The sequence below is a fragment of the Catharus ustulatus genome, chromosome 16, assembly GCF_009819885.2.
Source record: "Catharus ustulatus isolate bCatUst1 chromosome 16, bCatUst1.pri.v2, whole genome shotgun sequence".
In the NCBI taxonomy this organism is placed as follows: domain Eukaryota; kingdom Metazoa; phylum Chordata; class Aves; order Passeriformes; family Turdidae; genus Catharus; species Catharus ustulatus.
In genome coordinates, this window is record NC_046236.1 from 10868286 (window position 1) to 10895215 (window position 26930).

At 41.5% G+C, this 26930-nt stretch overlaps 1 protein-coding gene across 2 annotated transcripts in view; it reads right to left on the minus strand.

The window, feature by feature from the left end:
- Positions 1 to 26930, minus strand: part of PRKAR1B (protein kinase cAMP-dependent type I regulatory subunit beta) — a 92882-nt gene that overhangs the window by 34754 nt on the left and 31198 nt on the right. For both annotated transcript variants that reach the window (XM_033074169.2, XM_033074170.2), the window contains exons 5-6: positions 6000 to 6061; positions 5219 to 5265 (exon numbers count right to left, since the gene is read on the minus strand). In XM_033074169.2, coding sequence (XP_032930060.1) covers positions 5219 to 5265; positions 6000 to 6061 — 109 coding nt within the window. The remainder of the gene's footprint in view (positions 1 to 5218; positions 5266 to 5999; positions 6062 to 26930) is intronic.

Here is a 26930-nt window from a genome sequence, read left to right on the forward strand (position 1 = left end):
AAAGAAGTTCTGTTTGTAGGGTGTGGGAAGCAAAGCTATTTTAGGCTCAGAACAGCTTATGAAAGTCGATTTTATATGGCAGCAGCTCAGATGATTTCCCTATTTATCCTAAAAAATGCTGGGCTGAGGTTTTGGCTAAGCCAGTTTTAGGCATTTGTGAACCCTCACCAAAGTGGTGAGTACATAAATGAATTATTCCTAATTGTCACTTGACCTGCCAGTCACAGATCCATAATAGCTGGAACCTTCTTTCCTGCAGCTGAAGAGGAAAAGTAGAAGTGCAGATGCCCAATATGACCAAGCCATCAGGACCATCTACTTTCCACAGAGCAAAAGCACTTTAGATTTCTACAATTTTCCATCATCTACTATGAACACTGCAATTTCTGGGGGCTTGAGAATCACACAATTTGGTTCATTTATTTATCTTTTGAAGGGGCAAATGGGCTGTGATGTCCATGGGCACAAACTGTGGGAGAAGTTGCAGAGTCACACAACATCCAGTGCCACAGGAATGGACCTGGGCCTCCCTCATGGAGATGCAGAAAGGAACCTGGCCATGAGCATTTTACCTTGAAGGCAGGATATGAAAATCTATCTTTGAGTTTCACTGGACTGGATTTATCTTTCCTTTCATTTAGTATTTCAGATTTCAAGTTAACTTCTAGCTTTTTTTTTTTTTTGTGCTGCCTCTTTGTGATCTGTGTGGACAATCTAATTTGTTCCAGGCACGGTTATTCTTATGTCTTAAGTCCCCTCCCTTGTATCTGTTTGTAATAATTTGTGCTTTGTGTCATGTCAAGCCTTAATATTTGTTATCCAAAAAAGAAGATGAGTTTTATTCATTCTTGGAAAAATGAACAAGCCTTAGACATGAAGGGTATTTTAATGTGGGTAGTTTTCTCAAAGGCAGTATTTTATTTTTAAGTTTGAATTTGAACATATGAACTTGGAGACTGCCTTAAGAATCCTTAAAAGTTCAAGTTGAAAAACTCCAAACTTTAAATGTTCTCCTTCAAATTTCAAAAGGCAACCTTCCAATATTAGAAAAAATCATTGACAATGGAAGAATTTAAACTAGAAGCAATCTATGGAATCTAACCATTAAATATAACTAGTTTTAAAATCCAACAATATTCTCACATAAAGCACTGTGTAATTTTCAACTTTGTATACACAAATTAGACAGTTTGTATCTACAAATAAGGGCTTCAGGAAGATTTGACCTACAATCAAGAGATAATTTTATCTATTGTCCACAATATTCATGTATAGCTTCACATAGAGATTTATACAGTAAATACAGAAATTAAAGAAAAAAACACTGAAAAGTTTTCATTTTGATTTTCACCATACTACAGCTTGGCTGCTGTTGTCTTACAAGAAGAAAATCTGAGAATGCCTGTAGAGAAAATTGCTGTGACATTAAATAGAATGGGAAGTTGCTGGGTCTAAAAAAAAAATACATCTGTTCGAAAAGGGCAGTCAACGGTGCTTTTTAAAGTAAAAAAAATGTGAGGTTATGAGATTAAAATAACAAACAGGAAGTCACTTTATACTTAGAAATATGGATTAGAGATTTTTGCAAGTCATATTTTAGCAGGTACTTTCAACATCTTTACTGGAAACTATAATTTAAGTTCTGCCAGCTCCTTTTTGGCACACGCTCCCATTTGTCTGAGCAGGAAAGTTCCAGTAGACAAGTGACCTCCAAGACTTCAAAGTTTGTGCCATCCTCCACCTCGTGTGACTGTACCCATCTGCAGGGACAGGTCATGAGATAAAATCCTCCTCAACCCTGATGTGCTAGGAAGAAGATTGTGACTGATAATACAATAATGCCAGCTCTGTTCAGAGTGTACCTGGGTTGTAGGATACATAGAAGAGAGGAAAAAAGCATGTTTTCCAAGGCCTACCTCTTCCTCATTCTAAAATCCTTCTTTCACACATGAAAATTCGTGCCTTTCCCTTACCTCACAGAAGAAAATGTACAGATATTTTATTCTGTGCTAACAGGGCTTGTTTATACTCTAAGAAAATGTAAGAGTTGAGAATGAAGTGTTATTATATTAAAAAAAAATATTTTATGGTGCTTCTAATTTGACTCAGATTATTTCGTAAGGGAAAATTTTAGAAAGTTCTTACTTAGTCTTTGGGGTGCCTGTGCCAAAACTTGAACAAAAATTACTTTTACACGCTGCAATTTTTAAACTCAAAACACCACACAATGATTTTGTTATTGTCACTTTGTTGGTGGTTTCTGTTTGGTTTTGGTTGCTTGGTTGATAGATTTTATTGGGGTTTTTTGGTTTTTTTTTTGTTTTGTCATGACTTTCTTCCGTGGGTAGCGATTTTGTGATGACCTTTGCGACCTCCCTTACATCTGTGTATGGAAAATCTGGGTGCTTATCAATCATGAGGATCCCAGAGTAAATTGCTCCTTGAATCCACCATTCCTGGTACTCCCAAGCAGCTCAGGGAATGGCAGCAAGACCCTGGCCAGGGGTTAAAGCCTCTGTGCACGTGCCAACACCAGCTGAACCAGGCAGAGAATGGCTCGAGGCTCTACGTCTCGGGGTCAATTGTCTCCACTCCAAGTCACTTTTTTTTCTTGGAGAAGCATGGAAGCATGCCAAAAAAGGATCTGGCAAGGCTTAAATGAACAGCAGCTCGCTTACTAGCAGCCTGGGGTTTCCTCAGACAACAAGGATCCCAGCAGCTCTGCCCAGAAAGTGGCAGAACTCTTGTGGGGAGCACCACATGTGGGTGATGGTGCACGCCCAGGGGCTCTGGGAGCTGCTGCCTTACACAGGAGCAACTCACCCTGCATGGTGCCCTGGCACAGAGTTTGTTCTGAGGGGAAAGGTGGGATCACCTCCTGCATCTTCCCTGCATGGTGCCCTGGTACAGAGTTTGTTTTGAGGGAAAAGCTGGGATCACCCCCTGCATCTTCCCTGAATGGTGCCCTGGTACAGAGTTTGTTCTGAGGGAAAAGATGGGATCACCTCCTGCATCTTCCCTGCACTGGCATGGAGTTTGTTCTGGGAAGAAAGATAGGATCACCTCCTGCATCTTCCCTGAATGGTGCCCTGGTACAGAGTTTGTTTTGAGGGGAAAGCTGGGATCACCCCCTGTGTCTTCCCTGCACTGGCATGGAGTTTGTTCTGGGAAGAAAGATGGGATCATCCCCTGCATCTTCCCTGCATGGTGCCCTGGTACAGAGTTTGTTCTGAGAGGAAAGATGGGATCATCCCCTGCATCTTCCCTGCACTGGTACAGAGTTTATTTTGAGAGGAAAGCTGTGATCATCTCCTGCATCTTCCCTGCACTGGTGCCCTGGCACAGAGTTTGTTTTGAGAAGAAAGCTGGGATCACCTCCTGCATCTTTCCCAGCTACTTCCAGCACGTAGCTCCTGCATGAGCAAACGCCTCGTGCCTTGCACAGCACCTTGCACTGGAATTCTGAGGGTGTTTTTGGCTGAAGCTTTAGGAAAAGCTTAGGAAGGAGAAAGAAGCAAGCTGAGCAGATGGGGAGAGCAGTGGAAATGTGCTTCAGGAGGCACCTCAGGGGGTGCTGAGGTGGGGCAGTGTGAGAGCTGGTCACAGAAGGGTTTGGACAGGTGGTCAGAAGCTGTGCTGGTGTCTGGACAACCACAGTCCAGATTACATTTTTAATTCTTGTTCGGAAGTATTTGTCCCACAGGTGATGTCTGTACAGTCTCTGTAAGTGCCATGGTGTGGTGGATATGTCCATTTTAATCTGTCCTAGCAGCTACAGGCTGCTTTTAGGGGAATAAGAAATGATAATGCTCACGAGATCAAAGTTGTAATCTACTCAAAGAAACCCTATTTTTCACTGATTTTAAAGAACTGTATGTGCATGTAGAAAATTAACTCTTCTGCAATTAATTGTAATGGTTTTGCAAACTGTTTTCTGATGTCATTCAGTCCCTCACTATCCCTGAGCTGAACACTGGAGAAAGCTTTCCTAAAGGTGTTGAGAAAGGACAAATGATTTTTAAAGAGGATTAATCTATAACTTCAACATGTGCCTTTGCGTGTTTGCAGGGCTGATTCAAAGCCAGGGAACTCATTTAGCTCCCTATCAGTCCCAAGCCAATTATTTTAAAACTAAATTTTAACACTGTTCTATAAATATTGCCCTTTTATTTTCTGGCCCTGTGGATGTGGCAGTGTTTGCTGTGGAGAGGGCTGTCTGATAGGAACAGTGAGTCAGACGGATTTCCTGAGGAGCAACTTCCAGAGGCAGAGGCAGCATGTGAGGTTTCTCAATTCCCAACAATACCAATTAGATGGTCTCCTGACACAAACAGACCGCGAAAAGAAAATAACTTTCACTAAAATAACTCTGTGCCTCCTGCCTGGATTTAAAATAAATCACCTTCTTCTTTAAATATGCCAAACCAAGCTCATGTGGGCATCTGAAGAGCAAAGTTGCTAATGAGCTAGTCTGTCCTACCCAGCTACTGTGGATACATAAAATGTGTGCAGGAACTTGCAGTAAAACTGCAAAAGGGTGAGTTTCATACAGGAGAGAAATGATAGGAGGTGAATAGTTTATTATTTGGAAGGCAGATTCAGAAAAGAAGCTTCTTTTCAAAGACTTGCTGATTAAACCACTGCATACTCCTGTAAACATTTTGTGGTCTAACAGATCACTTTACAGTTATAATAATCCTTGCTTTATTAATATGCTGCATTGTTCTTATATTTGGACCTAATTTTAAAAGCAAATTAAGGTTTCTAAGATGAAACTCATTGCCTGAGGCTGTATCTCAATTTCTGGGGGAAAAAAAGAAAACAAAAACAAACAACACATGAGCTAAGCTAACTGATTAAAGAAAATATTTTCTTTATGGTTGATCTGAACCCTCAGGTGCATTCCAGCATGGTGGCCTGCTCTGCCAAAGACTGCACACCTCCAGGTGTGGTTAGGGCTCTGAAGATAATGCCATTTGCTTGGTTTTGATACCATTTTCCTGCTTGGAATGGACAAGTAAGTTAGATGCAACACATGCATAATTTAAAATTATGAACAAATAATACAACAAAAGCAAGTAATGGAACCAATCCTGTGAATTGTAGCTTGAGAAGAAAGGAGGCAGACCCACAGCACATGGCTGGCTCAAGCTCTCTGCCAAAGCACACACTTCTATTCTGTAGCTTCAAAATAAATATACTGCAAGAGCATACTTACATCCACCTCGCCTTGGTCAATCACATAGAAGTTGTCTCCCTCATCACCTGGAAGCAAAATACAAAAGGTGATTGTTTCCTGAAGGTCTGCCAAACTTTTCAATATCTTCCTGTCCCTGTATTTAATCCTGTACATATTTGCACAGGTTTGTATACCAGATTACTTACAGAGAGATTAATTTTCTGAAACATCCTTGCTTATTTGCCTTCATAAATCAAAGTATCACTATGGTTTCTTGCTATTTATACATTTCAATTGCATTATTTTATCTCCTTTGATTGATTCAATACTTCATTTAGGGTAAACACTGAAGAGGTTTTAATATAGCCTGAGGGTAATGAAGTCCTCCACAATGTGCTGCAGGCATGCAGGTAAGCTGCCAAGTGTGATAACTCTGATACAGCACAATGAGGTGTTGAATATTCCCAACAACCATAAAAATATTTTCCATCTCTAATTACTCTCAACTTGCCTGTGCCACCCTTATGCATCCTGAGCTGGGATTTACTTCCTGACTATCTTCAATTAAGGAAGGCACATTTTTATTTTAAGTGCTGTTTATCTACATTTAACTGTAGCACTTTGAAAGCCTGGAGATCCACCAGAGTGGAGTTCTCTGCATGTGTAACAAGAGACCTGCATCCTGAACTCATCATATAACTGCACACTTGGAGGCCTTTGGAATATGGTTACTCTTCCCATTGAGCAAAGAGGATGAACCCTCAAATGGAGAGATGTGAACAACAGCAAACACAAAATGAAAAATGAAAGGAAGAATTACCCTGTTGTATGACTGTTTCTCCTGCGATGTGTGTGACGGGGAACATGGCATCGAATATGTCACTGGGAAAAAAAGGAACATTTATTAATAAATCAGACCTATTTCTTATCTAGCCAGTAGACCTACCTTCATTGTTATTTAGCCTTTGTTAACAGATTTTGCAGAAAAAGAAAGGAAAACATTAGCTGTAACTGGAAAGTGAACCCCATGCTCGGCAAGAAATCAAAATAACTTGTTAGGCACAAGCTGTGGTTTCAAACTGAGACCATGACTTGGCGTGTGCTGTTTTGAAAGAACTCCTGAATTATATGGAGAAAGGTACCTCTTACAGCAGTGCACAGCCTGAGTGCTGTGTTGTCTAAGCAGAGAGATTTCAGAATTTCAGCTGTGATGGGTTTGTGGCCCAGCAGTGACTGCCAGATGCCCAAACGGGAGCTCTCCCCTTCTGAACATCTGGCCTTGCATTTACAAGCAAAACCTGTTCCACAGTACAGAGCACATTTGGAAAGGTAGTTGGCTCTAAATTAATGTAGCATAAGAGCTGGCAGGAGATTGCACTCACAGTGCAGAAGAGGCCAAACTCTGAAAATCTCAGCGAGTCACTCGTGAGAAGGGAATCCAGGCGATGCTACAGAAAGAGGGGAGCTGCAGAAGAGCCTGGTGCTCGTTAATCACGGCTGAATTACACACCTTTCCATGGCTCCAGCTCGCTGTCACATCGCCTTAAAAGGCCAGGCAGAGCAGTGGGGATGGGAACACACCCTGCACCAACACTTCGGGCAACGTGCCCAAAGCCAGTCCTTTGTTTATTGAGGGAGACAGCAGGCTCCCTGGAGCCAGGGCTTCCTTTCCCCACATCAGATTTTGGGGAACTTATTTTCAGAAGCATGAACCACATCGAGATGGGCGCTCCCCACCTCTCTTCCCCTTCCTATGCATCAGCCTCAAGGGCTAAAGGAAATAGCTCCCAACACAAACAAAAGGCAGTGAGAGGGGATTGTTAGCTGCTCTCGTCCCTGGTCTGGCTAGGATGGTCCATCCAGGGACCACTGACGACAGTGGAAAGATGAAACACTTCAGTCTGGAGTGGAGAAAGGACCTCACACACACAGCTACACAAACAGGGAAGAACCTAAAAGCTTCATCAAAATAGGCAAAGATCAGCCACCAAATCCATGAAGCCTATGCTACATTTCAATGCCTTATATGGGAAATGCATATTGTAAAATCCCATTATTAGCTTATTTCCTGTTCAACTGTTCCAGACTTTATTCAGACTCAGTTCTAGGAAATGTTTCACTCCTAAGCTCAAATTGCTCATGTCTTTCCTCTTCATCAGTCTGAATGTTTTCGCTCAGGATCACAGCTCTGCGTCAGCACCACTTGTAGGACTGGGAGATTTCAAACCAGGCACCTCCTGCAGCACCTGCAAAGGATGCTCAGCCCATGGCCTATATATAACAAAATGATATATTTTACTCCTGTTGTTTTCATCAGGCCCACTCCATGCTATTCCTACTCACATTCAGGAAACACCTCCAGCATGGATACAAAGCCTGCTCTGAGACACCCAGGAGAAACTTCTTCCTCACCTCATTCTGAGCACCAATGGAAAGACCTACAACAAATTATTTTGAAAAGTCTATGGGCCTTGTTTTTAAATCCACTAAGCTCATTTTTGTGATCTTACATAGGTTCAGCATTTCTCCTCTTCAAGGGAAACCATCTGCCTAGTACAGACAGATCTCTGGAGCTGGTCCCTGTGCCAATGCTCCAGCTGGAGCTGGGAGCTGAGGGTCCTGCGGGATGGGGAAACTGCCCCACCACTGGGTGCCAAACTGGAACAGCCACCAGGGACTCCATGTCCATGAGGGAAGTCCAGCTGTTCTTCAGCAGCTCTGGGACTCGGAATTCAGTGTGGCAGAGGCTCCTTTGCCTCCCTCTGGTTTCACCTTGGCTGTGCTGGGGCTCCTCACTGAGCTATGAGAACAGCTCTGCAGCCTGCAGAACATTTACTGAGGAAAAGGCACTCTGTGAGGCACAAAGTCTTCAATGTGATACATCCAAAAATAGGTACAACAAGGAGAATATCAATAACCAAACCAAAATGTGCTGTTTGAGCAAACTTGGAAACTTTTCCTTTTTTTTTTTAAATAGAAATACAGAGGAAATAACTACCCGCAGTTTCACCCTTTCATCCTTGTTTTAATCCTCTATTTTATTTATAACTTAACAATTGACTGTACAAACAGTGCCCAATAAATTATGTATAGCAGTGCACCCTTCTCCAAAATGTTCCACATTTTATTCCTTCATCACCTTTTAGTTTTATAAAAAAATAAACTCTTTAAAACTCAAAGAGTAAAATTTTCAGCTGCCAGTGTAATGAACCCAAAGTCTATTAGCAACAACAACAGATTTACCCCTGTGTAGCTGTGTAGCAGAATATCAGTGTAAATATTCCAGTACCCCATATATGATGGGCTGAAATTTTAATTTTATCTCAGTGAAGTTTTAATCTTATTAGGCCAAGACTTGGATTTTTAAAGAGACCTTTGAAGGACATGTCATCAGAATTATTCTGAAGCACATATGAACACAGAGACATGCAAGGCACCCAAAGTTATGGTGATGTTGGTTTACAACTCCAAAGTGAAACCAGGGCATGTCTTTGATATAAAGGTAAGCAACCAATAATATCACAACTGTCCCTGAAAACACACCACCATGTTTCTTTTCTGCTGAAGAATTACTGCTCTTAATTGATATGGTTAGACCAAGATCTCTCACTGTGATTAACGAGTTGAAGTGTTTCTGCTTTTGGATGCTCAATTTGAGATTCATTAAACATCCTCAGATCTCCAATGATATGGATCAGCAGGCAGCCTCAAAGTTTCTCAGCCTTCAAGGCAGCCAAGAACTGGGCCTTTCAGAGTGGCACCAAAGAAAACCACCCTTCTGGAAATTATCACCTCCTAAAGTACCAAATGTTTAAGATCCCTGTAGGAAATCTGGCTTTCGATTCCTTCAGACTACGTGTAGAATGGGTTTGGAAATTTTTATTCCCCCTATCTCCAGTGTCTGAAATAAAAACAAAAATATCACAAGGATCAATATACCAAAATACTTCAAAAATTTGAATTATTTCTTCCTGAACCAAGCCAAAATCTGAAACTGCAAAAAGCCAGACCTGTTTTCCATCCCCCCAATAAAGGTCTGATGCTGGCATATCCAGTTCAAACCATGTGTTCCTGGGCCTGTACTATGTAGAGAAAACAAGCTTTAAATACTGAATAAGTTGAGTAAGTGGTGCTTGCTAAAGGCATAAACAATACAGCTAAGGCCAAAAATATGGTCTGTTGTTTTTCCCTGTGCCACGCACTTGTTTATAAGACATCCAAAATCATTCTCTGGCCATTACAGCAAAAAGCAGCCCTTACAAACACAGTGCTGCAACCATCCCACCACCAAGCAGAGACTGCAACTGCAGCTCTGCAAAAGTTGGTGTATTTCTAGTGTTTGAAGGGTTTTTTAAATAATTAGGGACAAACACATGCAAACACATCCCTAACAACCAATTTTTTTTTCCAAGCACAAGCAGGTTTTATTCCAGTGCAAACAGAAAGCCAGAAAATCAGCAGTTAAGTCTTCAAATACTGAACTACCATGATTTCATCTTCTGTCTGAGTTGCAGCACCAAGAACACAGCAGCCTCTGTCTCCTGCCCCTGCACTGCTGACACCGACCGTGCTCGCAATGCTGTGTGCTCCACTGATATGGAAACTGTTTGATTTTTTGCCAGGATTTTTATGATTGTGCTGTAAATGAGAGTTGCTCAGAGGGATTTCTTTATTTTGTTGACCATGTATCATTTGCCCTCTTTCCACATGACTTATTCAGGTGAAGGATGAAGAAAATAGGGCACCAGTTCTGGTGTTGGAGCTGCTGTTTCATGAGGCTGCACCAAGAGAGCTGCACTGCACTCAGCATGTCCCAGGCTCAGCATCAGCACTTGGGCCCTTTTCCACCCTCTCCAAAGCCAAAGATTTTGACAGGTTTGCTATTTTTTCAAGCCTTCCCCACCTCCTCCCAGAGGATCTTTATCTGGTTGCTCATGGCCCTTGGGAGCCAAGGATTTGTTCCAATCAGGAGGTACCAGGGCAGTTTTTTGGCTTGGCAATGTAGCTGCAGGTGGGACTGTATGTACCTGCACATCCATATTTACATCCAAAGGGGGACAGCAGGACACCACTAAGATTTTCCAGGGGCATTTCTGCACCTTTAATTCTTTGCCACCTTTGGATAGTATCATTCAAAAACAAATCACAAGAAAAGATTGTGAGCAGCAGAGAACATACAGGGAGCAGTGAACTAATCCAGCAAAGTGAAACCAAGAAATGCGTTTAGACATGAAATCTCTATCTATTCAATCAAAAAATACCAGCTGTCTGCTTAGGGAATATCAAAATTTAGAAGACTTTTTTTTTAAAAGGTCAAAGATATCAAAGGCTTGCAGCAAGTTTTAACACATAAAGTGTCTTCCATGAGTGTACATGGAATTGCAAACAGCTGCAATCAGATCTGGAATCACAGGGGTTGATCCTCTGCTGTCTGCCATCTCTGATGACTCCTGGCCACCTGGCCAGGTACAGCCAATTCCCTTCTGATGCCAAACCAAACCAACAAGACTGCAGCTATTTAGACCAGAAAAGGATCTATCCTTGATTGTAGAATAAATACATTCTGCTGGTTTAATTCAGTAGCATTTTATGGACCCCATTTGCCAAGAAGCAAATGCCTGTGCTAAGAGGAAGCCAGTGGAGAAGGCAGGGCCAAGGGGGTTCTCTTTCTCACGAGAAAAAGTGAGTGATAAAAATAAATCATCTCATCTGCTTTTACACCGAGGCCTCTTGGAGTTGACATAGAATAGGAGATAGAAAAAAAAAAAAAAATGATGTGCACTGTGGGTAATATAGCACTGGCAATAGGCAACTGAGAAGAAGCTTGTTAAAACAAAACGAGAGAAAGAGAATTCCAAGCACTTTCAGAACCAGACCATGGCAATGGCCAAAATAGGGAAACTATGTAAGACAATTTATCAGTTTCACAATCAGATTTCTTTCCAGCCCTTGCTGTGCTGAATGCATTGCAGGGAAGGAAAAAATGGAAGAGACAAAATGTATACGTGTTAGGCAAAAATGGAAAATCTTCACTGTACCTGCAGGTTATAATTTGTCAAGAGTTCAATCAGAACAATTTCACTGTGAAGGCAGCCTCAGAAAGCTTTCAATGTTTGTGCTATGCAGTTTTTCCTTCTTTTGCTATCTCTCTGGCAAAACAAAGCCAGCCCTGTGTTGTTGAGGACAGCTTTAAAAGATATGGAGCTGTTCTGGCATAATTCAACAAAAGACACGCAACATTTTCTCGGAATGAGGCTGCCCCAGCAGCAAGATTCAAGTATTTTAAACCTTTCCTACTTACATACCTTTAGAGTTTAGTAAACAGAGTTGATAGTCACTCCACCCCCCTTCAGCTATAGCTTTGGGTGCTACTATCAGGGTGCTATTTTAAGATTTCTAAAATGGGGGGATAGGAGGTGGGGATGTATGGGGTCTTTTTATGCACTTCTGAGATTTTCTTATGATTCATTTCCTGAAAAGACAACATCTTTCTAGCAACTGTTCTAACAACAGCTCCTCCTGCTCTGTAAGGATGAAGAGCACAAAATTTAAACCAGACTGGCTTCAATAAACATCTGTGTAGTGAGGGAATAAACACAGTACTTTACCACTGAATAAATTGCAAGGGTCTCTGCTATGTGTAAGTACAAGGCTCCAGTCCATACTCCTTGTTCCTAGGAATGCTGCAAGTCCTTGCTAATGTACAATACTGGAACCACCAGGAACCATTATTATGATTTACTGACTACTGAGAATAAAAGCATTGCAACCAGGTAAAAGAAAAAAATTCCTTTTTAGAGGTATTTAAAATCAACAGCCCTGAGGTTACAATTGCTATAATCAAATATGTGGTGTAGCAGGTATGTACCTAAGAAAGAGTCAGTACTGAAGCCTTAACAAAAACATTACCCATCTGCTTCTGTTAATTGCCTGCTAGGGCAGCAACAGATTAATTATAGCAGCATCCAAAGTTATTAACAATTTAGAATATTTAATTACTTCATTATAATGGCTGATATTAGTTATTATTACAGCTAAGACATTCATAGATTTTGCAATAATGATCATATAAATTGGACATGAGAGGACATTGTGAATGGCAGGTTAACACTAAAGTCCATGTCTAATTCCATAACATGTATTAAGTCACAAGTCCACATAACTAACAGACGCATGAAACAGAAAGAAATAAAAATTTATCATCTTCTATTTCTGTGAAGTATTTCCATTTTTACTGTTTTATGAAGTCCCTTTATAGGTTCATTAATTATTACAGCCAATGAACAGAGTACAGTTTTATGGGCAGAGCATCAATTCATTTTACAGGCTCTGTACATCTACGTGCCAATGGGTCACATCATCTCCCACATGTTAACAGCAGCTTCCAGAGAGTTTCTGCAGGGATCTTCGTCTGGAAAGCTGTCTGCCATGGACTACTGCAACAAGAGCTAAAAAAAGGGACAGACAATGTGGCTCAAGGACAGGGGACAATCCCACACCCTGCTTTGGCCCCTTTTCCTCTCACCATCCCTCAGAACCGTCCCTTCATTGAAAGTCACGCTGCCAAGCCTTGCTTGTACCAAGAGGGCTTGGAGGAAATGTAACTCAGGTCCAGCTCTTGCCATCACCTCCACCTAACATTTCCCTAAGCTGAGGGAAGACCCCCTGTTCCTTTGGCTGTCCCCAGCTCCAGGCCCATCACCACGTGCCCAAGAACCCCTGTGGCAGGGCAGGCACTGGTTCTGGGAGGCAGAGGAGGAACTTTGCACATTATGGATGTTCAACCCCATCTTATGCAGTGTCCAGAGCCAGGCTGAGGGCAGGACACCCCTTCCAACAGCCCCAGCCCGACAGAGTCTTTCCCAGCACCCCAGTTCCATGGTTTTCACTCTTTCCTAGTACCCCAGTTCCACAGCCTTCAGTCTTTTCCAGTACCCCAGTTCCATGGATTTCAGTCTTTCACAGTACCCCAGTTCCATAGCTTTCAACATTTCACAGTACCCCAGTTCTACAGCCTTCAGTCTTTCACAGGACCCCAGCTCCATAGTTTTCAGTCTTTCCCAGTACACCAGTTCCATGGATTTCAACATTTCCCAGGTCCCCAGTTCCACAGCTTTCAATCTTTCACAGTACCCCAGCTCCATAGTTTTCAGTCTTTCCCAGTAGCCCAGTTCCATGGTTTTCACTCTTTCCTAGTACCCCAGTTCCACAGCCTTCAGTCTTTTCCAGGACCCCAGCTCCATAGTTTTCAGTCTTTCCCAGTAGCCCAGTTCCATGGCTTTCAGTCCTTCACAGTACCACAGCTCCATAGTTTTCAGTCTTTCCCAGGTCCCCAGTTCCATGGCTTTCAGTCTCTCCCAGTACCCCAGTTCCACAACTTTCAGCCTTTCACAGTACCCCAGTTCCATGGCTTTCAGTCTTTCCCAGGTTCCCAGTTCCATGGCTTTCAGTCTTTCCCAGGTTCCCAGTTCCATGGCTCTCAATCATCTGCAGTTCAAGAACAACTGCAGGCTGGGCTGTATCTCCAGGACTGTAGCCAGCAGGTTGAAGGAATCAATTATCTCCCTCTGTTCAGCCCCTCCTGGACAGCCTGGAGTACCAGGGCCAGTTTTGGGCTCCCCCACACCAGAAAGACAAACACAAGTCCATCGTGGCCATCCAAATGGACCTGGAGCATGGAGCAGATGAGGAGAAGGGGAGAGCAGTGTTTGGTCTCTTCTGGAACAGGATCAGGGAGGTCTCACTGCTGTTAAGACAACAGCACAAATGGGAACAGAGGAAATTACCCCCTGATCCAGAGGGGGAAAAAATCCCCGATGAGGGTGGTCAGACCCTGCAGAGGGGCCCAGGGAAGGGGATTGTTTCCAAAGTGGGCAGGGCTCTGGGGGAGAGCAGCCAGCCCTGTGCAGGCTGGCTTGGAGCAGGAATGGGATGTCTGGAAGCCCCATCCACCTGCCGGGAGCCCAGGGCTTGGCAGGAGCTGCTCCCAGGGGGAGGGAGGGTGAGGTGGTCCCGGCCCGGCCGCAGACACGGGGGAGGCAGGGCAGCGTGAGTCAGAGCCCAGCTGGAGCAAATCCCGCTCATAATGCACGGAAAATATGCACTGGTGGAGGAATATCTGCCCTTGTGCGTGAATAATTGCAAAGAGGCTGGGTCCCAACTTCCCATCACTAATACCACTGCTCACCAACAGTCTGTGCATACCAGGAGGCCTTCAGGAGGAATTGGGTAACACGACTTTTCTCAGGAAAAAAAAGCAGTGCGCTGAAACTGAATATTCCTGTCAAAAATGGCTGGTGTCATTTCCCATTTAAAATGTTTCAAAAGTTTTGAAACTGTCTAATTGTTCTACTGTGATAACTTCAGAGCATCTACTTTTCACAGTGAAATTACTCCAAAATAACATTTCTTAGTGGAAAGTTAAAATCAAAAGAAGGCATTGTTGGAAATGCTATTTCAGTTGAACATAATCACATTTGTTCTCTTGTTTTCTGTGTGTGAGCATTCTCAAGATTTTCATCTTGGAACTAGGATTCAAGATGAGGGATGAATTTAAATGCTAAAAGAAAAACAAGCAAAAACAGAAGTCCAGAGGAGCTTGGGTCAATGAAATACACTTTCTAGTTTATAAAATGTACGAATATATATACACAGGTGTAGAGAAACACAAATACTAAATTGCACAGGCTTCTTTCTGGTTTCATAGGTACAGCACAGTGCTCTCTCCTTAGCCTGCAGGTACTGGGTCTAATGCAAAGACAGAGACATTTATTGAGATTATACACTGTGAAAACACAGCACTGCAGCAAGCACACTCTGCTGAAACTTTTCTCTTGAGAAGTCCCCAAGTGCATCATTATTTGAAGCAGACAAGGGGGCTGTAACAAAGCCAGAGGTGTTATTTGAGTGCATGGGCATTGTAGAAGTGACCCAGAGAAAGGCTCAGCACAACAAACCATGAACCTCAGACCACATGGGCCAAGCTCATGCCTGGTGCCTCTGAAATGAGATTGGTGTATTTGAGCTGACTGAACACAAGGATGGCCCTTTAAGTCCCACACAAGTTTAGGGTTTTTCATTTTCCCCACAATTAACTACTTTCTCGAAATTCTGGAAAAGCAATGGAGGATTCCATGCTGAAAAATAAGTGTTTTAACTTAATCCTTGAATTAATAAGTGTTTTAACTTAGTAACTGAAAGAGAATAACCATCACCCCCAAAACAAGGCTGTGCTGTTGCTAATACAAAGCAAATTCCACCAGTGATAAAGGGCGACCACAACAAAGTCCCCATATTTGTAGCATTTATTTCCTTCTGATACTTTTAAATCCCTTCACTCTTTAATTTCAAGCTCCCTCTTCTGGACTATCCCAATGAAGCTGGAGAGTCACTGTGCACTGCTCCTTCAGGAGCAGGTAATACAGCTGAGCAAGCCCTTGGCAAGTGGCACTGACAGAGGTGGGCACTGTGCCCCAATCTCAGGGTTATTGCAGTGAAGTGATCTGAAAATATAACAGAGTTTTCAAGAGCTGTCAGAAGGCTGCAATTGGAAACGGACTATTGTGAGACCTCTTGGAGTAGAGGAGGGTGATGTCCCTCAGGTACATGGAGCACACATCCCTGAAGTTATCCCTGTGTAGGGATATAGGACATTATTTTCAATAGGAAAATGTAACAAATCATATTTCCCGTACAAAAACCATACTATGCACATTGCCTTACTGTTCAGACTCTTCAGTGAAGAGGAACATCTTCCTCCCAATACTAACAGCTTTTTTTTTGTTTTGCCTTTAATACTGAAGACATTCTTTCATTAAAATGAAGTTGTTTTTTTTTTTTCATTTTCTTGCATCCCTATGATTAAGAAATTGTTGCCAGATAAAGTTTTATTCTAATAATTCACCCAATTTTCCTATTCAGAGCATGGTTACACACAAACTGTTGTGGTTGTAGAACTTGGACATGAACATGATATTAATCTACTTCCTTTTTTTTCCTCATTCTCTGAATGAATCACTTTGAACAGTTTTCTACAGATATAGGAAAATTAAATTGTATTTGATAATTGCAATTGTTCCCTCAAATCATACACTTGCTGCTCCTACACACTATTTTTAGGACTATAGCTTGTGCACCTTGAGTGCCACAAGACAGCACCTCTGCCTGGCAACTGTATCAGCACAAAAATAGATAAGAGCTATTAGGAATTAGGCTAAAATCTTTACACTCCCACAACTGGTGGTCCTTGCCACTAACATAAAAATCAGAATACTGCAAGGATGCTAAAGATGTTGAAGAATAACACAGCCCTAAGGAAGGACAAGATTCTCAATATAAGTGCAGTGAGAGGGGGTTTGTTCGCGTACAATTTAGTAGATCAGGAAATTCCTGGGGTAATTCTGATAATATCAATGTATGGGGAGCAGTGAGAGAGCAAAGCCAGGCTGTGCAGAGTTGTAGCTCCCAGTCTCTGAGCAGTGCCTGCTGCGAGTCAGGAGCGTGTGCTGTGTTTGACAAGCCCAGAGCACAGGGCTGCAGCCATCTCCCACATCTTGCTTAATTAATTCCCATCCCTGTTGTGTGCTCCCACACCTGCAGATATCAAACAGCTGCCTATAATAAAAACATTTTAACCTGTGTTAGCAGATAGGATTCAATTTAGTGCATAATTGGATCGGTAAATGAAATCATTACAGAATAGCTGATAAAGGTTCTCTGGAATGAGTCAGAATGGTTTTTTAAAAGTGTGTAAATCTAGTGTTAAAGAGCTGATGAATAAAATTCACATCTAACGCAAAACCACATGTCCACAAGCACTTGCTTTTCTATTTGCATATCTATTATAGCTTTCAGACATGTGCAAACTCATACACCCACACATTTTCCTTATGTTTTCCTTAAGTTCATCATTACTCCCCTTCATCTCTGATTCACAGCATTTCCGAGATAGAATCTTCTACAATAAAACCAACTGGAGATAAAATTTCCCCAGACAACAAATACTTCTTTTGTAGTTCTTAGTGAACTATCACAATTAAGCAGTTTCATTTTTTACAGCTCCACTATAATTCAAAGAAGGAGAAAACACAGATTGATTAGATCAGACGAAACATGCATGTTTTCCTAAGTGGTCTGTGTTTGCAGGGCTCTGAAGGAAAAGGAGCTTTTTAAGCATGAAAAACTTCAATCTGTAGATGCACAAACACAGACCTAAGGGCACACTTTCTTCATACCTATGGAAATAAATTCAGACGCTGTTACACTGCTTCATCCCATCTTTCTGATTAATTCTCTTTCCGAGTCTCCACCAACCACTGCAATGCACATCAAAGACATCTTGGAGAGCCCCACCAATATCCCTGGCAGCAGCACCTGCTCCTTCCAACCTCCCAGCACCCAGCAGTTCAGTGTGCTTTCAAACCTGCCCAGCAGACTGCACTCACCTCTTCCTTCCGTGTTCTGCACAAACATTACAGAAATCACGAGTGCCCGGTGTTCAATTCTGCAATGCAACCTGCACGGGCCCACTTTTATCTCTCCACAGTGATAGCAGATCTGGAAATCTCAGCTATGCTGGGCTTTCATTAGCATAGCTGGGATGGGAGAGGGGGGAAAAAGCAGTATATGCCTTCCTGCATATCTGCAGTACATTTTTGAAATGCCTGGCTGAGAGGAGACATGAAGAATTCTGGGCAGGCTGGTGGGTCAGTGCTAACCCAGACCTTTGTGGTCACTCTTAGTCCAAACCTCCAAACACCTTTGCTTGGCTCTGCTGATTCTGTGTTTGCTTTCATGCTGGTGTAGTTTTGAAGCAATTTCTCAGCAGAAAGAATTGTATTTTATGGCATTAAATAAAGCAGGACAAACCCAGCCCCGAAACAAATTGCAGAAATAAACCTGCATGAGCACATTATCCCACAACTCACGCTGCTTCCTCCCAACTAAACAACCTCCTGGTTTACAGATTTCTGTTTAATTTGGCCTCTGGCATGACAAAAAGGAATTTTTTGCCCATTTGCACAACTCTATGAATCAAAGGTTGACAGCAGTGAGCAGTCCCCAGTCTGACTTGCAGGCATGGACCAAGAACCAGCCAAGTGCTGTCCCTGCTCCATCACTCTCCTGCACAACCCAGCTACACTGAGGCTTGTAGCACACACATGCCCCTCCAAGACCTGATATAACAGCAGCTATCATTGCTCTGAATCTTAAAATACTTAAAGCACCTTAAAATACTCTGTCTGTAAGCTGATTTAAGTTAGATTTAAAAAATAATTTTTTTTAAAAAATAGATTTTGCTGTTTAAGGAGCATACCTCGACTGGTTTAAATAGATTTTTTTAATGTAGGGCAAGCAGGCTTTATCTCTGTTGATATGGAATTCAAAAATACAATAAAGAAATGAAGCAGAAATTTCTATACTAAAGCCCACTTAAAAATAAATCCAATTAAAGGGAATAAATAGGACAAGAGAACAACTAATTCCTTGTCTTTGCTTCTCTTCAAGGAATATTCATATAAATCCCTGGCCTGACATTTATGCTGTTTCATGTGACAGGGATCAGAATTCTCCATAGCACAATGTTTTTAAACCATTTACTGCAGCAGCACCTTTATAACGAATAATAGAAACCTCTCCACATGCACAGAACATTTTCTATAGGCTCACAAAGGGTTTAACCCTGCAAGCTTTTATCCATGTGAACAGTCAGCACTCTAAGTTGGAATAAAAGGAGCAATTTAATGAAAAGGGGGTGGTAGAATCAGGGATTTGGAGTGAGAATATTCTGGGATGAACATCTCTCTTATCTCTGCTGGTGAAGTGGTTTGTAATCACGAGTATTATGTGTTTGCTTTGTGGTGCAGTAATAATAATAACAAGGAAAATCTTGAGCTTGGTGCCTGAATTAAGTAACTGCCCTGGAGCCTTCAGGCTGCTTTATTTTAAAGAGAGGATTTCACAACTCATGGACTAAATCACAGCCTTCTTTACCTGTTCCTGTGGCCAGAGGAGGTGCGAAGAGGTCATAAGCATTTAGACCCCCTCTGAATCTCACTTTTAGGGGGAGGGCATCAGGAGAGACCCCAGCCATGCCTGAATGGCTCAAGGTAACATTTCTATGCAATGTTCCTGCCTAAATATCCAGGCACAAAAGGGCAATGCCTGCATTGCTGAGGGACCACAGCCCAGAGAGATCCAGAGAGCAACACCCCTTTGGGACTCTTCACTGTGAATCTAGACTGAGAGGTTACCACACCAAATCAAATGCAATTAAAAAGGAGAACTTTAATAAGGACACTGCAGAGAAATTTCCCTCGGTGAGGGTCAAAAGAGAGGGGAGGTGGAAAGCAGCAAAAAGTGCTTCTTAAATGGAGGAGATAAAGATGGCAGGAGATAAAAAGGTCAGACTAGGTGGTCTAAAGGTCCCTGTTAACCCTAAACTCAGTGACAGATACAGAAAAGCAAACACTTGATCCCAGAAAGATTTGCTCATACAAAGAATGTCTTGAAAAACTCCCAGAAAAGAAGCAGCAATCAAAGCAGTGCTTGGACCCTGGTAGTAGGTAAATACGTGATGAAGCACACAGATATCCACAGCTGCTATGGGCCACATCCCTCCCCACTGAAACTGCAACCTGCACTCACATTCCTGAGATTCTCCTCAAAAAAACACTCTGCAACACCTCAACAGGAATATCAGAGGTTGTTATTAAAATCTTACAGGAATAAGCAACGAAAAATAAATTACTGATGTGCTATAGGATTGGTAACTCAAAGCTGACTTTAAAAAATAGATAATACATGCAAAGGTCACTAAAATATTTATATTAATGATGGAGCTGAACACTAAGCAGATATTGACTTCTGTTAAGGTGAACCTCAAGATTTATTGGCTTAAGAGGTAAACATTGACTGAGATAAATCCAAGGTCAATATTTACTGCAAAGGACAATAAATCTTGGTGGCCCATGAAACATGAAATAAATAAATACATATGTATATATACATTCATAGACACAAGCATATCTACAGATATTTACACAAGTGATCATCAACTTCATCTTTTACAGCTTGTCCTCCTGATTATGCCAGAGAGAACCAGTGAACAAGTATGAAACAGTGCTAAGAGGCATCTATTTGTGCATGTTTGCACTGGTGATATCTTAGGGTGACATTTCTGCTTCTCCAGGTGACTCCTTTGCCCACTGAGCCAGGTGAAAACTTTCTCAGCCACAAAGGGAAGTCAAAGTAGCTGCTCTATTTCCATCTTACCTTGAGAACCCTTGCTGGTAACTCAAGGAGCAGAGTTACATGCAGCAAAGCAGTTTGAATAATTATCAAGCCCTGGACTTATCAGCCAAAGAGATTTCTGATGGAGCACTTCTGAATTCACTGTTCTTCCACCTAAGGTCAAGTTTCTTCCCACACAGGACAAGCTCAGGAGGGGAACACATGGATATTCTGGAAGTGTTTTAACAAGAGGCACTTTTACTGGAGTTGTGGTCAATTTTGTATAAGCTCAGAACAAAGATGTATCAATCAAACTGAGCAAAATAAATAAATAAGAGCATTGGATGACTTTCAGAGTTATAGGCTTTTTTCCTTGAACTAGAAAAGCAAATAAATTTAACAGGGGTGCTGACAAAAGTAGACCTTCTTCCTCCAAACATTATACAAGATCTAAGCCAAAAGGAAACAGATGACTTTGTGTGTTTGTAGGAAGTGATTAGAGAAGATAGAACTTAATTTATTAAGATGGGAGATGGTGATTCTTTTGTTGACTTTTCAGGTCAAGTGTTAAAACCTCCTACAAATAAGGCAGTAGACACACTACAACTGAGCCTTGGCAGGTCAGGGCATCAGGCTTTTTGATACTCAGGGTTTTTCTTGTTCTTTGAACAATTGTTTTGGAAAGCCAAGTGAGAAAAATCTGCAGTCCTTGCCTAGGTTTCCTGGTGGCCTCTTCTCTGCCCACTGCACCATTCTTGGTCTGGACCAAGCTACACCTAAAATCCCAATGCTGGGCACTGCCCAAAACCAACAGCAACAGCTTCAGCATGACTTCTGAAGGGATAACAGAGCAGGCTAAAAAATAAAAAGAAAAAAAATGAAAGAACAAAACTAAAAAAAAAAAATTTAAAGGAAGAAAAGACAGAATAAAGTGTTTGAAAAGAAGTATTTCATTTATCTACCAGCCTGCCAGTTCTCAGGGAGGAATGTGGTGCTGTGCAGGCAGTGCTGGCCACTGGGTTTGCAGGAAGGAAGAGCAATTAGAAGCACTGGGCAGGAAAAGGCCTGTTAGCACTCTTACCTTTAACTTAATCTTTAATCTCCTCCTATGCCTCCAACTTGTCACCACAGGCATTAATCACCTTGCAGGTCTTATAGCCAGCTCAGGCTCATTTATATTATTTGTTTTAATGGCCTCTCATGCCATCAGTTGGGCAGGGAGTGGATGGCTCTGCCCTTATTTCCTGCTGGCTGCTTTGCTCCATCAAAGCCATGTGGTTTATTTTCACACAGGTTTCCTAAGGCTACAGCACAGCCACAGGTTTCAGTGATCATATCACAGTTGACCTCTGCAGACAGTCCTCCAACATAATCCATGAAATATTATTGCTCCAAATATTTTAGAAGCCTCTGAACTCTCATTAATATGAACACTCTGTATTTCACTGGATTTTATTAATGTTCTTAGTAATTTAAGGAATGGGAGAATGGCTGCACTCTTAAGAAGGATTTATTTCTTAGCTTGCAAAGAAAGGAAAAGCCATTTTCAACTTTAGCAAAACTGGAACATGAAAAATAATAAACTGACGAGCAAAAGACAAAATGTCTTTGTACTCTGTCTGCTAAATCCAGATGAGATCTCGGGCTAAGTGTTCTCTCGACAGACAGAATCACTATATAAAACTTATAGCCAAGATTTTTAAAATTAGAAGCCAAAAATTCACATTTACAGGTTTTCAGAAGAACTGATAATTTCAGAATAGTCCTGTTCAGGAAAAATACGATGCCAAAACAGCCTCAATTAGTTAGGCACAACCTTGGAATGTTCAGTAAAAGGACTCCTTCCTCCTTTGAGCAGAATCTGGGTCCAGAACAGGGAGATTTTGTTTCTTGCAAACTATTTACCCCTCTGAGGATGCTCTAAAAGGGGCTTTCAGTGAATAGTGATAACAATTGCAATGTTCAGAATATTTACATTTAATGTCACTTTCTCTTTGAAGTGGTGCCAAAAAATTCCCTTAAAATTGAGTTCTAAAAGCTACTGTGAAGATCCAACTATGAATTCTTAATGTAATACCATATATTTTTTATATGCTGAACTCATTTATATGCCAAAACATTTTATATGGTTATTATTTCTCAGCATGCAAAATTATGAGGAAATAATGAGGAAAGTTTTGGAAGAGATTTTAAGAGAAGTAGTGACTCAGTGACCTGCTGGGGGAAAAATGGAAAGGCATAAACCACTTTCAGTTTCATTTCTTTTAATTAGAAATAGAGATTTATAAAAAATACTGTGTATTCCACTGGGATTTTGAGGGGGAGACAGCCTAGGTGTTAATTTTCATGCAGTTGAAAACTAAATTTGTCAGACATCCCACAATCTGAAATTCTCATTGTGAAAAGCTCAGGAAGGTATATTTTTCCTGATGTGAAATCAGGACTGCAGCACAAATGTCTGACCTTTTTTTAATCAACTCAGAAAAGACCGCACTGAAAGGAACTTTGTTCATCACCCCTGATGTCTGTGCATTGGTGTCATCTCAAGGTAACCTGGGCAGCTGGAGATTCACCCTTAGTCCAACCTCATGCAAGGTTTGAAAACAAATTTTTAAGTCAGAGAGGTAATTGGAAAAAGAGTCACACTGGAATATCTGCTTTCTCCCTTTATTTGATAACTGATACTCTACAGAAAATAAATCAATCCATCCTTTAAGCAAGCAGGTTCAGGGCTAAGAGGCAAGCTGCTGGTTAAAATGGGAAAGCTGATTAGGAAGAAGAGCTATAATGTGTTTAAGGCAATAATTTAAGGTAGATTAGCAACAATTGATATTGGAAGTGGAAGAACAAACCCAGAGGTCATTTTGTTAAGGATATTTCAAGGCCCAGTCCTGGCAGGTGGAGATGCTGTGTTCAGATTGCACAGAGGATGCTTTTGATGACTGAAGTAATAAAGTTGGACTGAAATTCAGTAATCTAACATGAAAGGCCATGCATGTTGGAGTTACAGTCACAATTTCTACTTTAATCTGAATTCATTAAACCACTGGGTAACTGCAAGCCACCCTTTTTACCCTTGGCTGGGAAGAAGGCAAACCCATTCTACATCAGTACAAACTGGGTCACTTCAAGCGAGCAAGGAAGTGTTAATGCCATTGTAAAAAGCACCTCTGTAAATGATCCCACTTCATTACTGGGCACAATTCTCATCAATCACAAAGAAACAAAATGCATTTGATTCAAAAAGATGCAGTAAAAGGTATTCTGCTGTGATAAGGGTAAAGAAGAGGGTCTTTTATAAAAGAAGAAAAGGGAATAAATAATTTACTGCAGTAAAATAAGTAAAGAATAGATATAATTTTAATTTATAAGTACATAGGGAGAAAAGGCAAGGGTTAGGCTGAACAACAGAGTTGAAAAGGAGGTACTTTAACTGATGGACAATGAAACCATGAAAAATCAACACATAAAAACATTTAGGCTGGAAGAGAGATACTCTTTTGCCATGGGAGAAGTAGTGTGCAGCAGCTTTCCAACAACTGTAGCACAACAAGCAAGAGAAAACAAAAACATCTTCATTTAGGTTATATGAGGAATCATATGACTGGGTTTTATAGAGTTATCAGATGGCTGAACTCAGTGACTCAGTGTCCTTCAGATTGCATTTCCAAGGACAAGCAGAAAGATGTTTCCTAGCAGGACAACGAATAGTAAAACAAGTGCAGGATGACTCTGGAGAAAAGGCACTGATTCCTGTAACCCAGACAAAATAGCTGGGAACCTCATCAGATTTGTTCCTCTCAGCTTTTTAAAAGATGAGAGGCAGTGCCAAACACTCAAAACAATAAGGTCTTGCCTTTCTAAACAAGCTTTAGTATCAGTGGATACAAAGCAGAGCCCTGGACATCTGCAGAGCATGCCTGCTGGATTGGCACCAGGGCTCTCCCCTGGCTCGCACGGGAGGTGACGGGGTCAGCAATGAGACATCTCCTTCTCCACAAACAACTCCCAGTTCTGCCACTGGTGGCTTTCAGAACCCACTGCCTGTACTGCCTGAATCTGCCTTCTTTTGGAGTTTTTCAGGCATCCTCTGGATTGCAATTAGAGGATTGCACTCAGGGCATGTGCTGAGCAGAGTTAGGGACTCTCAGGAGCTGTGTGGAGTTCAGGCTCTTGGCACAGCCGTGGGTAATGCTCTGTGTCCTGGTACATACTGGGAACAGATTGTCTGAGTCTGCTGCAAGAATTTCATTGTTAAAGATGTAGTTTGGGACTGCTTTTCTTGCTGTTCCCCCAAACATCCTTCGTCAGCCTTTAATCTCTCTGCTAATAAATGCTATTTTTATACTGCTCCAGTCCTCTGTAAATTTTGCACATTCCCACCAGAGATACAGACAGCCTTTATCCAGACAAACATGCTGGACAGACAGGGGGTGATTGGAAAAGATCAGTACCAGTGGGACAGCAAGGCAAAAAGTGTCACCCCCAAATAATGCTATCATTCCAATAACTTCTGAATTTTCCCCCCACTCTTCCACCCTTACCAGGAGACAACACAACGTGGCACAGCCCAGCACCATGCTGGATGAAACACAGAACAAACCAGTGCCACTTGCCACAAAGTGTTTCTTCAGCTTCCACTAATGGGATGATTAAACCAAAACAGAGCTGCAGATGAACACAGCAACTGGTAAAGGCACTGGGTGATTCAACCAAGCCCAGAGGGAAGGCAGATGTTTGGGTACTGGAATAAGCAGTGTGAGATCATTAACACCCAGCTGATGGATCACAAGAAAGGCAAAGGAAATCTCTGAGGTCTCCTGTTTCTTCCTTTCACCGGCCTGAAGGCTGGACAGAAATACGGGCATGTGTGAGGGAGGGTGAGCTATTCTAACAAAAACATTTCATCCATCCCTAAATATGGTCACAAGATTTTAGATACTTGGCTTACTCTTAAACAGTAAGATTCTGAATTATCTCCAACTGTGTAGGCTGTAAAAGAAAATGCATAAACCAGCAATCCTGCAAACTCCCTAGAAACGTATTCCCTGCCAGTTTTTTCTCTGTAGCTGTTATATTAATCAGTGTCTTAAGGAATTAGAATGGCCTGTGATTATATCTCTTTCAAACCTAATAAGCAGTGCTTTGCAATTAACTTCAACTCACTCTCCTTAATGTCATTATCTATCATCTAGAGCTTTGAAACGCATCAGAGAAAAATGCCAGGATTATGGCTCCGTGTATTTGGGCTGCACTTTCCTTCCAGCGAGCAGCAAACATCAGTGTTTCAGTGGCATCTTGGTTACTCTCTTAAGATTTCTAACCCACATGGAAAAAATGTGAAAAGATCAGCTGTTCTCAAAAATATTGCCAGAAAAACATATTCAGGGGATTTTTCCTGAATCAGAACTCAAATCATTTTCCAGAATCTGGCCCTGAACCAAAACTGAAGGGATCAGATTTCAGGCTTCAGTTTTATATCTTCCCAAATAATCACATACAAGTTCATCTTTCAAAGGAGTTGAGATGCACAAGTGTGTGAGTGTGAACGTGCGCACAGCCAGTGTGACACTGGGGTGCAGTCAATGGATTTTATTTCTGTGCTTCTAAATTTATATAGTCTCACAGAAACACCTCTCCTCATCTGCCATATGACAGTGTTATATATGGCATGAATGGTGCAAGGTATTATCAACATAAATTCGGAATAGTCAGGTTATTTATAAACAGGCTTTGCAGTATCGGATTTTAATTGACGAATGTTGATAAAAATGGAATTTATATTTCCTTTCAAGACTCATGGGCTAGAAATTTTTTTTTTCCTCTGAAATTGAACAGATGCCAGAAATAAATCAGAAATTGCAAAGTGGAAGAGAGTTGTGAGGCAGCGCGCCGAGGGCCGGGAGGAGAAGAAAAGTGGAAAATTACCAGAATGTAAACCCAATGGATTTAAGAGAAAAAGGCAGAGTAGCATCACTGTGAATTCCAGGAGAACAGAGATGGGAAGAGAATAGAAGTTGACCAGAAATTATAATCAGTACTGTGAGTCAGGAACTAAGAGCGTTGTCTGAGTTAAACCCCGAGTTTTCAATAAAAATAACTGCAATATCCTACCAGCACCACATCTCCAAGTGCAGTTGATGGATTTTTTTCAAGCAACACACAGAACAAACACGGGTGAGTCTTGTCTGATCTCTCATTTGCATTTAAGAAAAGAAAACTGTTATAAAGTTGCTTTAATATATGATTTTTAATTATGCTGATTTTTCATGCCTCTGTGACTGGGAAGCTGGGTCACTACCAAGGCTGAATCTGGGAGCAATGAACTAAAAAACATCAAGAAAGCGAAAAGGAAAGATGGAAATTTTCAAAAATAACTGTTAGGAAAATTTCTGGGTTTAAAGTTATGCACTTGCAATCTATGCAAGGTTGTATTGATGCAATGTTATACTCCTGCATTTTAAACCAGCAAAAATAAGGAAAGGAAAAAGAAGACTCCAATAATGGGGAAACATTAATT